Source organism: Kryptolebias marmoratus, linkage group LG2 (assembly GCF_001649575.2).
Source record: "Kryptolebias marmoratus isolate JLee-2015 linkage group LG2, ASM164957v2, whole genome shotgun sequence".
Taxonomy (NCBI): Eukaryota; Metazoa; Chordata; class Actinopteri; order Cyprinodontiformes; family Rivulidae; genus Kryptolebias; species Kryptolebias marmoratus.
Window position 1 is genome coordinate 7323612 of NC_051431.1, and position 12455 is coordinate 7336066.

At 47.7% G+C, this 12455-nt stretch overlaps 1 protein-coding gene across 2 annotated transcripts in view; it reads left to right on the plus strand.

The window, feature by feature from the left end:
* The window catches only part of traf4a (tnf receptor-associated factor 4a), a 31796-nt gene extending 19755 nt beyond the window's left edge, over positions 1–12041 (plus strand). For both annotated transcript variants that reach the window (XM_017435294.3, XM_037981092.1), the window contains exons 2-7: positions 2633–2684; positions 7167–7271; positions 7345–7506; positions 7868–8029; positions 9291–9446; positions 10201–12041. In XM_017435294.3, coding sequence (XP_017290783.1) covers positions 2633–2684; positions 7167–7271; positions 7345–7506; positions 7868–8029; positions 9291–9446; positions 10201–10833 — 1270 coding nt within the window. In that variant the 3' untranslated portion in view covers positions 10834–12041. The remainder of the gene's footprint in view (positions 1–2632; positions 2685–7166; positions 7272–7344; positions 7507–7867; positions 8030–9290; positions 9447–10200) is intronic.
* The last annotated feature ends 414 nt before the right edge of the window (positions 12042–12455 follow it).

Here is a 12455-nt window from a genome sequence, read left to right on the forward strand (position 1 = left end):
CCCCCCCCCCCCCCCCCCCCCCCGCCGCTCCGGCAAACACGGGCGTTTGTTTAGGAGTCTCTCTGTTAGTCGATAGAGCCGCTCTCCAGGTTACCCTGGGGTCCCGGGATGTTGGGAGGAGCTGGTGTTGTGACGGCTGTCCTCGTATCGGCCGGACGAATGGGACGGCTGGTTAATCTGAAGATTTGAGGACTGGGTGGGGGGGCGGTTAGAGGGGGAAAGGGGTTTAAGCTGACACAAAGCGGCAGTGTTGTCTGGCTCTGAACGTACTTGTTTGTTTCGGCAGCGGAGCAGCTGAACGGACAGAAGGAGGTGATTAAATTTTAACGAGGTGACTGTTTTGTACTTTACGTAGTCCGGCCTTAAGCTGCTCCCCGGTGACGGCCCACCGCAGCACTGAGACGCTGATGAACTCCTCCCTGGATGCTCGTCCACCAAACGGCGAATGGTGGCCGGAGGTTTCTAACACACCAACATCCATGAGAAACTCGGTTTGAACCCGCGTCTTCCTTTGGTTCTGCGGAGCTTTTTTTTCACGGCAGGCTTTCAACAAGGAATGGGCTTTACTTCTGCAGCGGTGCCGTGGTTCTCCAGAACACGTGCAGAACCTCCTCAAAGCGGGACGTCGCCCATGTCCTCGTCCTGCTGTAGGTCGCGGCTCATGTTCTGATTTGTTCCTGTTAGAAAGAGCAGAATGGTTAGAATGGACAACCCCGGTCCTGGAGGGCCACCATCCTGCGTGGTTTCCTTGTTTCTCTGCTCCAACACACCTGATTTGAATCAGTGTCATTAACAGGCTTCTGCAGAACATGAAGAGGTGATTTAATCACTGAATCAGGTGTGTTGGAGCAGAGAAACCACGCAGGACGGTGTCCCTCCAGGACCAGGATTGTCCACCTCTGGGTTAGAGGAAGTATTAGTCAGAGGAGATCATCTGAACTGAGCTGAAGTTGTGAGCGTGAGCCGAACCGTTCAGTCCTAATGGGCTGTCAGGGAGGCGCAGCCGCTACGACTCACCAGAGAGTCGAGCGGTTTTGTCTTTAGTGGACACGGGCGTGCGGCCGGAGGAGAAATCATCCTGACAGCTCGTGACTCGGCTCTTTTTCGCCTGTCTGCCTCGCTGCGTCTCGGGACGCAAGGCCCCCCCGGCCGGGACCGGGCCTGCGGGCTGTCCCCTGTCCAGAGCGGAGACCCTGTCGCTTCGAATGGAGTCGATGCTCTCTCCGCGGCGGCTCCTCGGCGCTGGAAACGATTTTGCACGCGCGCAAGATGCTGACTGGACTCTCTCGGCTTTCGAATCGATTGACCCTCTTCTGCAGCCGGCTGTGGTCTGTTAATTGGTCCGCAGCTCCCTGCTGACACAGTAACCCTAATGGAGAAGAATTACTGCTGTTTGGTCGTGCATTAACCCCTCCCCTCCCCCCCTCCTCCTCCTCCGCTCGTTTCATCAAGCCTCCCTTCACTCCCAGCCCTGACCTCGGCACCCCTCCGTTCTGTCACATGTTCCTGTTCCTCTGGGAGCTGCCGCCGGGCGACACCGCCACCCAGATTAAAGCTCCGAAGGGCAAACATCCACTGTTTCCGCAGGGTTGTCTCTTTGTTAACTGCAGTGTAATTTAGGGATGGCGATGGTTGGGAAAGGTTTTCTTTGCCCAGGAAGTCGGATTAAACCTCAGATCCTTTGACTTTCGACAACCCACAACACCGCTAGCGTCTCCTGAGATAAGCCACCGATTGCCTCTTTTATTTTGGCAACCTTCGAGCGTTGGGATGTTCGACTCGCAGCTGGAAGCAGATCCCCCCCCCCGATGTTTGCTGCCTTCGTTATCTGCGGGCGCACATATCCACTGATGACGTCAGGGTCGTCGTTTCAGAGGAGTTGCCCCGACGGCGGCGGCGCGGCGGTTAGAGCGGGGGGAGAAACTGGGCGGGTGGATGCCCCAACGAGTCGGGATGCTCTCTCATTTGGCCCCTAAAACAGACCAGTGAGGGTTTTGCACAGGAGGGCTGTGGTCAAATGAGAGTCCATGTGATGCTTTTGGCTTTAATGAAAGAACAGAAACGTCTCTCACCCTTCCGCCACCACATCGGCAAATGGGCTCTTTCCTAAAGAGGAGCCTCGGGCATTTATCTGTCGTGTTGAAAGAAGCACTTCATGGAAAACTCGACAGGAAAATATGTAAAGAAGCTAAAACGTGGAGCCCGAAACAGTTTCTGTGTGTGTTATATCAACAGACTGGGCCTCAATATGACATTTCTTCTGCCTCAGAAGATATTTTCAGCACAGTTCTGCGTTTCTGAGGGGAAGTGCATTAAAGAGCAAATGTCATTAAAGCCAGTAGCTCACAGATCTGCTTCATTGTGCGTGTGAGTGTGTGTTTTGTACGTCATCCGGCAATGAGTCAGAGAAATTCTCAGATTAAGGCTGATTTTGAAAGAAAAAGAAAACTTACAGAGCATCAAAAAGAGCCGTTTCTCTGCTCGAAGGTCAGAGTTGATCGTCTGACTCATTTATTTTGGTTCGTGAATGGTTGATGGTTCATTTGAAGCCCCTAAACCTTCCCTTATTTACCTTCTTTTTTTTTCAACGTGCTGACAGTAATAACACAATCTTTCTCTATCTTTGTTGCAGTGAGGGCGTCTTCAAGTGTCCGGAGGATCAGCTGCCTTTAGATTATGCCAAGGTAGGAAGAAGCACGACACGCTCCTCAACAACGAGTCTGCAGCCGTTTCAGCTGCTGCTTGAAGCCAGGATTGAAACTAGCAGCTGTTTATTAGGCTCAAAACGTTTGTGCAAATTCAGAAATGTGAGCGTAGCATTCATCTGGGTAACCTCACCCGAACCCTAACATCATTTAACCACAGCTAGGTCCAACATCTTAATTAGGCGTGTTTCACATTCAGCCAGGTGAAAACCACTCAAGGTAAAACACGGATATAAGCGCTTGTTTGGAAAAAAAAACGAAGCCAATGCAGATATTAGTTCTTAGTTTTGTTGCCGGCAGTTCTCCTGAGTAGCTGGTGTCTCACCTGCAGTAGATATAGAGACATTTTTTACAGGTGAGTGAAGCTAAACTCAAATCCCAGATGGACATTTTTCCATCACTTCTGTCTCAGATACTGTAAACCAGGGGTGTCAAACCCAGTGACGCAAGGGGGCCAAAATTAAAGATTTGGTCCTGGCCAAGGGTCAATCACGATCAATATTTATTAAAAATTACATAAACTAACCTTGGTTTAAGATGTATTACGTCAAATCATTCATATAGAAATATCAGTGACCTTTTCCCAGTTACAGATTATACAGAATTTAGAGCAAACATGCTTTAATGAACACAGACAAATAGATCAAACTTCAAAAAGCACATCATTAGCGGTCATTTCTTACGCCTCACTCAGATTTTAAATTAATTTTTTAACATTAAAATAGATTTTTTTAAAAAGCCATCAACAAAAACCTGATCATACAGAAATTAAAACTATATATTGTTGGTTTCTTCACTAATTAGGCTCAGTTTTTTTTTTAAGCAAAATAAGAATCAGAGACTCGATCTGTCCCAGACTAGAGGGCCGGATCTGGCCCGCGGGCCTTGAGTTTGACACGTGTGCTGTATAGTGTACGGACAGATAGAACTGGGAATATGGAGGACTGCTCCGGCCGGCCTCAAGCGGAGACGTTCAGATATCTGGGAGTCTCCCGTCGGATCAGATCTGGGCCTTCGCCCGCAGCAGCGAGGGCGCCGCGCTGCTCCGCCGCGGCGAAGAAATGCCGTTTAGAGTTCTCTGCTCCGGCTCCGGTTCGACCCTCACCTTCGGTCCTGAGGCGTGGGTCCCGGCTGAGAAGGGGATGAAGAGGAGCTCCATCATTAGGCCATTAAGCAGAATATACTTTAATGAGATTGTGCCGCGAGGCGACCTAATAGCTGTGGTTAGTTTCCACTTCCTGTGGTTCTGAGGTTTTGCGATTTCTGAAATGACAGAAATGCCGATGAGTGAGGCACATGTCAGAGGTCGGGTTAATAAATGTCCTGCTGTCTTTACCTGTCAGCTGGTGGAATGTGGACCTTTGGTTTTTAGAACGATACCAACTTTCACCCACAGTCAGCATTCCTTTTTATTCTCTGTCAGAATCATTCATTAACTACCTGCAAACAAACACGGCTAAGAAAGGAACAGGAAGTGCTGGAAAACAACTTCATTCCTGTTCAGAGCGACGCGCCTCGACGTCGTCTGCGCCCTGAGCTGCAGGAGCAGGAAGTGATGTCCTGTTGTCTGCGGGTTGAACAACAGCTGTCTCTCTCAGATCGTGACTTTGACTTTACAGCGCCGCAGTAAAAAAAAAAAAAAAACCCGAGCGTTCGGCTCAGCGAATTACTGTAAAACGGAAAGGCCGTAAAACTTGTCCGTACCCGGAGTTACAGGTTGCATTTCATTCCCCTAAACGGGATCGTTTATTCAGAGCACTCCACCGAGCCGTTCGCCGTCCAGAGGAGGACATAAATTTCGTCTGTCCTCTAAACGCAGTGAATCAGAATGTGCTCCCGGCGCACCTGTCAGACGTTATTTACCAAGGCTCTCCCAGGCTCCCGGTCGCCTGCAGATTACCGCGTCCTGGTGGTCTCCTGTCAGGGCCGCCGCTCGCCGTCCTTGGGAAACGTGCACAAACACAACGGAGTCGCTGCTGGAGTCGAACCGACGGGCCGGGAAAAATGGCTGCAGCAGACAGAATAACCTCCCCCTCCCCTCCGAGCTGAAGCAAACAGCTTAACCCCCACCTCCCGGCCCGATCTGCCAGCGACTAAGTTATTAAAAGGTCATTATTGTCGTCTCCCTGCAGAGTCCGAGGCTGGAACAATGAGACGGGTTCAGCTCGGCTTTAAAGGATTTTTTTTTCTTTTGTCTTCCTCTTCGCTGCAAACGAGCGCCGGCTCCTTGAGCGAGTCGAGTTCAGCTCAGACTGCGGCCTGACTGCTGCTGCACGCTTCGTGTTATGTTAGCCGTTCAGCTCATTCAGCAGATGGGTCCTACGACCTTTGGTTTTGGTAACTTTTCCACGTTTTAAAATATTTGACTTATTTGTCCAAATAATTTCTCCATAGAAACACATCAACATAAACATTATTCAGGAGAACGGCTGTTTTATACCTTCTGATTCCACTTTTAGCTTCTAATCAGCCGTTTGCTACGTTTCCCTTCAGTTAGCCTTTTGCTGCTTTTAACAACTGTTTTGCTACCTTTTAGCTTTTAGCTACAATTTTAGTACTTTTTGCCTTTCAAGTAACGTTTTGTTTCTTTTTAGCATGCAGTCAGTGTTCTGCTTCAACTTCAACAAAAACTTATTTCACTCATAGTCACACTTTTTGTCATTAGCTACTGTTTCGTTACATTTAGCTAGCCTTTAGCTAACATTACCGTATTTTCCGGACTATAAGAAATGACAGTGCACCTTATAATCTGGTGCACTTTATATATGTTAGAAGTTGTGATGTTTTAGTACGACTTTGGTGAACGACAAAGCTGCACCGCTCGCAGCATTAAGGCTCGGTTACAGTCGCTCAGGGTTCCGCCCACGGCGAGCGGACCTGAGCGAGCGGTGGAGGCGTTTCTACTTGACCCTTACGTCGAAGAAAGTATCCCTCCGTGAGTTTTGAGCCGTTTGATTATCTTTGTGATCTCTCACAGAGGGATCATAAAAATGCTGAGACGGGCGAACCAGCTCCGCTAGAGCAGCGAAATCCTCCATTTTGAATAGAGCACGGCGCCAAGTAGCACAAACTGGGAGGTGCACAACGATGCGCCTTATAGTCCAGTGCGCCTTGTACATGACAGAAGTTTGAAAATGGACCATTCATTGACAGTGAGTCTTATAATCCATTGCAGAAAATCCGTTAGCTTTTAGTCAGTCTTTTGCTGTTTAGCTTCTAACTAGCATTTTGCTGCTTTTAGCTAGTGTTTTGTGCCTTTTTAGCTCGTAACTTTCAGCTTTAACAGCTCAGTTTCAGCTCCTTGTCGCTTCAAGTCATTTCCCCGTTCCTCGTGTCCACATCCATCAGGGACGGCCGGTTTTTGTTTGGCTCTCAGGGCCGCGGTGACGTTTTGAGAAAGTGACTTTTCCTGTTCGACCAGCGCTGAGCTCCGGGGCGGGGGGAGATGGACACTCGGTGCAGAGCTGTAAATCCTCAGGATGGCGAGCTGATGGCGTGGCGGGGGGGGGATTTGGGGTGTTTGACTCATCCTCGTCGTTCTGTGACCGAGGATAAATATATCGTCACGTCTTTCGCTCTCTTAAAGCTCCCATAAACCCATAAACTTCCTTATTATCACTGCGGAGGCAGGATGGACTCTGATGAGGGCTTCTTCCTGGAAAACATGCTGGCTTTGTTTTTCTTCTGTCCAGTATCAACATTCAGCTTGGTGCGGCTCAGAGCGGCTAAAAACGTTGTCTTTTGTCTCGAAGAATACATTCAGCCTTTCCGAGTGACAAAATTATGGTTTTTGGATGCGGTCGGAGACAAACTGACTCTTTTTATTTGTCACGTTTGGCCCGACTCGGCTGAACGAGCCGTAGCAAAGGACGCACCAACGTCTAAAAACGGTCCCACCTCCCGGGAAACGCGCTGCCTTAGTAATTAAATCTTTATCATTTACAGATACTGGCGTTCAATCAACTCTCCGAAGAGAGATAAAGCCTAATGACTTTCTGAAAAACCTCATTCGCTCATTAGGAATAAAAGAAAGAAATGAAAGCCTTGAAGAATCTGAACATTTAGCCTGAAGTCAAACAGGAACAGACTGAACTGTAACTACGCCGATGTTTGCTCTAATATTTACAGATATAAGCTGAGAGCTGAAGCTTAGAAATAAACTATACGGGAGTTTAGTCTGTGTGGGAATAACCGAAGAAAACGACAATAAATGTTATTTACTGATGTTAAATATTCAAGTTTGTGGATAAAAATAAGCAAAAAATGTGTTTGTTGTGTGGTTAATAACAAAATTAACATATTTAACAGAATATACGCTGCTGTTTATTATAAGATGGTGATGTTTAGTTTGTGAGGCTTAATAGCTCCAGAGGATGGATCTCAAAACAGCTTTTAGTTTTGCTTTTTTATCCAACATGGCCGACTTCAGAGGCTTCAGCCGTCTCCCGTTTGTTTCCTCAGATCTACCCGGACCCGGAGCTGGAGCAGCAGATCCTGGCGCTGCCGATCCGCTGCATCCACAGCGAGGAGGGCTGCCGCTGGACGGGCCAGATGAAGCAGCTGCAGGTGAGAAACCCCGCCCCCCTGCCGCCGGCGGGCTCAGGGCAGAGCCAGCCCGCTAACGCCATGTCTCCCTCAGGGCCACTTCTCCACCTGCGCCTTCAACGTGATCCCCTGCCCCAACCGCTGCTCCGTCAAGCTGACGCGCCGCGACCTGCCCGACCACCTGCAGCACGACTGCCCCAAGCGGAAGGTCAAGTGCGAGTTCTGCGGCAGCGAGTTCACCGGAGAAGCCTATGAGGTAAAAACCGGTTTCCCCTCCCCCCCCACGTTGGCTCCGCCGCAGGGCGAGCTGGCGCTTCCTCTCATGCTTTCCACGATTATATAAGAGGCGTACGTTTGAAACGCCGCAGGAGGAGCTGAGGCCGGCGTGTCGACACCTGGTTTCAGACAGAAACAAACAAACTCAGCTTCAAGGACCATTTTCTACAAACTTTCACCTTTTAAATGATATTTGATCGGCTTAATTAGTAAAAATGTTTGTTTTCTAAGCCTGACTTGGCTCTGAAGTGCTGCCTTAGTTAAAGAGATGACTCATTCTGTTCGTTCCAGTCGTCATGAAGGAAAACACACACGTTTAATGTTTTCTCTTTTAATGCCAGAACCACCAGGGCGTCTGTCCCCAGGAGAGCGTTTACTGCGAGAACAAATGCGGAGCGAGGATGATGCGACGCCTGCTGTCCCAGCACAGCATGGCCGAGTGTCCCAAACGCACACAGCCGTGTAAATACTGCGGCAAGGAGTTCGTCTTCGACACCATCCAGGTGGGTTTCCCTGCAGAACCGGAACCGAGAACCTCCCGTCATTATCCTGAAACAAAGGTGTGGATTCGCTCGAAACAAACAGTTTCAAACCTCAAACAGAAAAAAAAACAAAACTTCCCGGAGCTGCAGAATGTCGCTGCTGTTTACCTGTTTGGGCTTCACTGAGAGGCCACCTGCTTCTGCTTCTGCACACATCTGGCCAACGGCTGAGCAACCCTCCCCCCAGCCCCACACACACACACACACACACACACACACTGGGTCAGGACGTGCTGTAACCCAATCCTATTCAAAGCACACAACGGCTTTTTTTTTTTATGGCTCCTCAGAAGGTTTTCAGTGTTTCCTTCTGGCACATAAACTCTGAATATCAGCTGAAGCAAATTTCTTTAGCTGAGTGTCGAGCGGCTCTTCTTCAAAACTTTTAATTTTAACCCTTTTTGTTGGTTTTATTTGTATAGAAAATAAAAAAGTTTGATTTTGGACTATTTTAGCTGAATGATGCTGAACTTCTTCATAAAGAATTAATCAAGATAAAACCTGCTAAAATCAGCAAAACCTTTAGCTTAAAGCTAATATCAACTTAACTGTAGCTAAAAGCTAAAATCAGTGAACCTGTCGCTAAAAGCTAAAATCAACGCAACTGTAGCTAAAAGCTAAATTCAACATAATTGTAGCTAACAGCTAAAATTAGCGCAACAGTTTCCAAACATTAAAATGTGCGTAATTGAAGCTAAAAGGTAAAATTAGCAAAACAGTGGCTCGAAGCTCAAATTAGCATAACTAGCTGAAAACGTAAATGAGCAAAAACCTAACTAAAATTTACACAACCTCAGCTAAAAGCTAAAGTTAACAAAACCCGTAGCAAAAGTAAAAATTAGCAAGGCAGAAGCTAAAAGGAGCAAAAGAAACCAACAATGGGGCAAAAACGCTGATTTAGATTTTGGGGAATAACGTTTTTAAAGTAATTTAAGACCTCTTGATGGGTTTCTATGGGGAAGATTGTTGTAAATAAAGTTGAATTATTCAAAAAGTATAAAAGTTGCAGAAACTAAAAGTCTTAGCTCACGTTTTCCAGTCAGGCGGGACGTTTTGTATCAGGAAACTGAACTGATTTATTACAAATAAAATCATTATTATTTGTTCTTTAGTCAAGAACCAGAAATAAAGTCTCGTTTTGAACTCGTCTTCGGTCCCGTTCCACGGCTCACGTTCCGCGGCTCACGTTCCGCGGCTCACGTTCCGCTCTGCTCCTCCACAGAACCATCAGTACCACTGTCCTCGCTTCCCGGTCCAGTGTCCAAACCAGTGCGGCACGCCCAACATCGCTCGAGAGGACCTGGCCAACCACGTGAAGGACAACTGTGGCAACGCGCTCGTCCTCTGTCCTTTCAAAGACGCCGGCTGCAAACACAGAGTAAGAGTCCGGATGGAGCTTGGCTCCGGTCGGCTCCCGGTTCTTCGTTTTCCCACAGACGGCGTTTTGTGTTTCCAGACATCCAGTTCTGTGTTTTTAACGCAAGCGAGTCTCCCACATTCCGATGACACCTTTGAATTTATTTATTTTGAAGCTTGGATTCGTTGAAACGTGGACAGCTCTGTTGCTCTGTTTGGACTCGGACCATCTGGAAAGCTGGACGTGTAAAAATGTACAGACGGCCTGATGGAAATGAAACACAGCAGTGATTCATTTTCTCACCCCACATAACTATCATATTACACATTTACTGTTAATATTTAGCTTCATGTACGACCTCAAGACATTAATATGTGGACTTTCTTAAATGTCCTGATTTCTTTAGACCCATTCAGACTGTTATTTTCCCCTTCAAATCCTCTCTTTTTCTTTTCACAACTACTTTGTATTTGTAAAACAACATCCCCGTCGAAGCTCTTTGGGCCGTAAACTTAAAAATAATGCAGGTTTATCGAAGTTAGAGTTTCCCCCTCAGCCCAGTGGAGTCCGGTCCTGGTCCTGCAGGTTTGAGATGTTTCTCTGCTCGTCAGCAGGTCTTCAGGTCCTGCAGACGCCTCACTCAGGTGAGTTTGAACAGAGAAACACCTGAAACCTGCAGGACCAGGACGGGACGCCGCTGCCTCAGATAATCCAAAGTAGAAAAGGTTCGACTGAAATCGTCTCCACGTATTAAATCTGCGTTCTCCTTCTGCAGTGCCCCAAGCTGGCCATCAGCCGTCACCTAGAAGACACCACCAAGTCCCACCTGACCCTGATGTGCAACCTGGTGGGGCGCCAGCGGCAGGAGATCCTGGAGCTTCGCCGGGAGATGGAGGAGCTGTCCGTCAGCCACGATGGCGTCCTCATCTGGAAAATCAGCGACTACTCCCGCAAGCTCCAGGAGGCCAAGCTGCGAAGCAACCACGAGTTCTTCAGCCCGCCGTTCTACACCCACCGCTACGGCTACAAGCTGCAGGTGTCGGCCTTCCTGAACGGGAACGGCAGCGGCGAGGGCTCCCACCTGTCCGTCTACATCCGGGTGCTGCCGGGCGAGTACGACAACCTGCTGGAGTGGCCCTTCTCCTACAAGGTGACGTTCTCCATCCTGGACCAGAGCGACCCGTCCCTGTCCAAACCGCAGCACATCACGGAGACCTTCAACCCGGACCCCAACTGGAAGAACTTCCAGAAGCCCAGCAGCAGCCGCAACTCGCTGGACGAGAGCACCCTGGGCTTCGGCTACCCCAAGTTCATCTCGCACGAGGAGATTAAGAAGAGGAACTACATCCGAGACAACTGCATCTTCATCAAGGCTTCTATAGAGATTCCCCAGAAGATAATGGGTTAGGATTCCACCGTTTACCCGCTCGCGAAGGAGTACGATGGGTTAAAGACTGGAACTGACGCTTAACCTTGAAGACTTCCACATGTTTACCCTTTAGAAACTTCCTGTCCTCAGCCCCTCCCACCGCAGAGCTGGAAGCGAGTCCGTTTGGCGCGAGCTGGATCGGCGGGAGGAGGAAGTGTTTGGTCCACAGAGCCGTCGCTTTCTGCCGTTTCTTTCTATTCGTATTTTTTTATACGTTTGTTGACCTTTTATCACCGTCTACAACTAAAAGCCTTTGAAATCAAACAGTGCCTAGAGTGTTTATCTTAAGTTCTACTTCTGTTGTTGTTGTTTCTGCAGTACCGATGGTAAAGATTACAGGAAACGAGGCGCATCATCAAGCCGGTGCACAGAGAGGAGGCCAATAGAGTAGAAATACCTGCTTCATCAGCGAGCTTAAGGAGGAAGCTAAGCAGACTGGAGCTCGAGCCCGATTGCCTTTGGTTTACGCTGTCATACGTCCCTTAACAAACACAGACGGGTTTGTCTAAACACAAACAAACAAACAAACCAGGACACCCGTAGCTAAAGAAAAAAAAAATTTCATAATGTCATAAAATGTGGTTTGATTTTGATCGCTTTCATTATTCCAGGAAACACACTGGAACTAAAACCTGCTTCTGTTTTGTCCCCTCAAACAGGAATTAAATAAAATCAACATGGCCGCCTTTTGTGAACAATTTTCACTCCACGAAAGTTGTGAAATTTGTTCCTTTATTCATACAAAAACCTTTAGACAAAACCAACTTCCTGTTTGCTCCTGCTAGCTTAGATTGTTTGGATTACCTTTTGCTAGTTGCATTAGCTTAGGCTATGCTCGTTAGCTTAGGTTTTGCTCATTAGCTTTTTGTCTTACGCTATGCTAAGCTAGCAAGCTGTCAAATGATCTAACTTTTCGCTGAATAAAATGCTTTTTAACTTTTTAAACCAGACAAAAATCCCTAAAATGATGAGAAAGCTGCTTTAAATGAGCTAACCTCCCACTGCAGGATCTGTCTTGTGTTTTTACGGAATCCAACTCGATCAGAGGTCGTTTTTTCAGGAGCAGAAACCTCGTCACGACTCCATATTTATTCTGGAGTCCCCAGCAGTAATAAAAAGGAAAAAAAAAAAACCGCACCTTTCCGTTGGTTTGCTGATGAACTAAGCAGGCGAAGTAAACGTGCATTTAACAGTGAAGGAAGAAGCCATGTGGCCTTTTTGGTTTTTTTATTTTTTATTTTTTTACAGCTCGTCTTCGCATGAGGTGTTCGGGGTGAACAGAGCAACAAATGCATGCTCCACGTGTCACCGCCGTCTTCTTCTTTTTCTTCTTTTTTACTGTAAGCTGTATTCTTGAAATCGCCGCTTATTGATGACTGTTCCTCCTCCTCCTTTTTTTTTTTTTTGGACCATTTGAAAGTTGACAAACTGTCAGAAAGAAAAGCTTTTCAGATTTTGTTTTTTATATATTCGTAAAATGTGAACGCTCTGGACCGTAGAGACGATGGGGCGGAACGGAGGGCTGCCCGCTGGGCGTCCAGGGACTGATATAAGTCTTTGTTGTCACCATGGTTACCGGCGGACGACGATCAGCCCTTCAT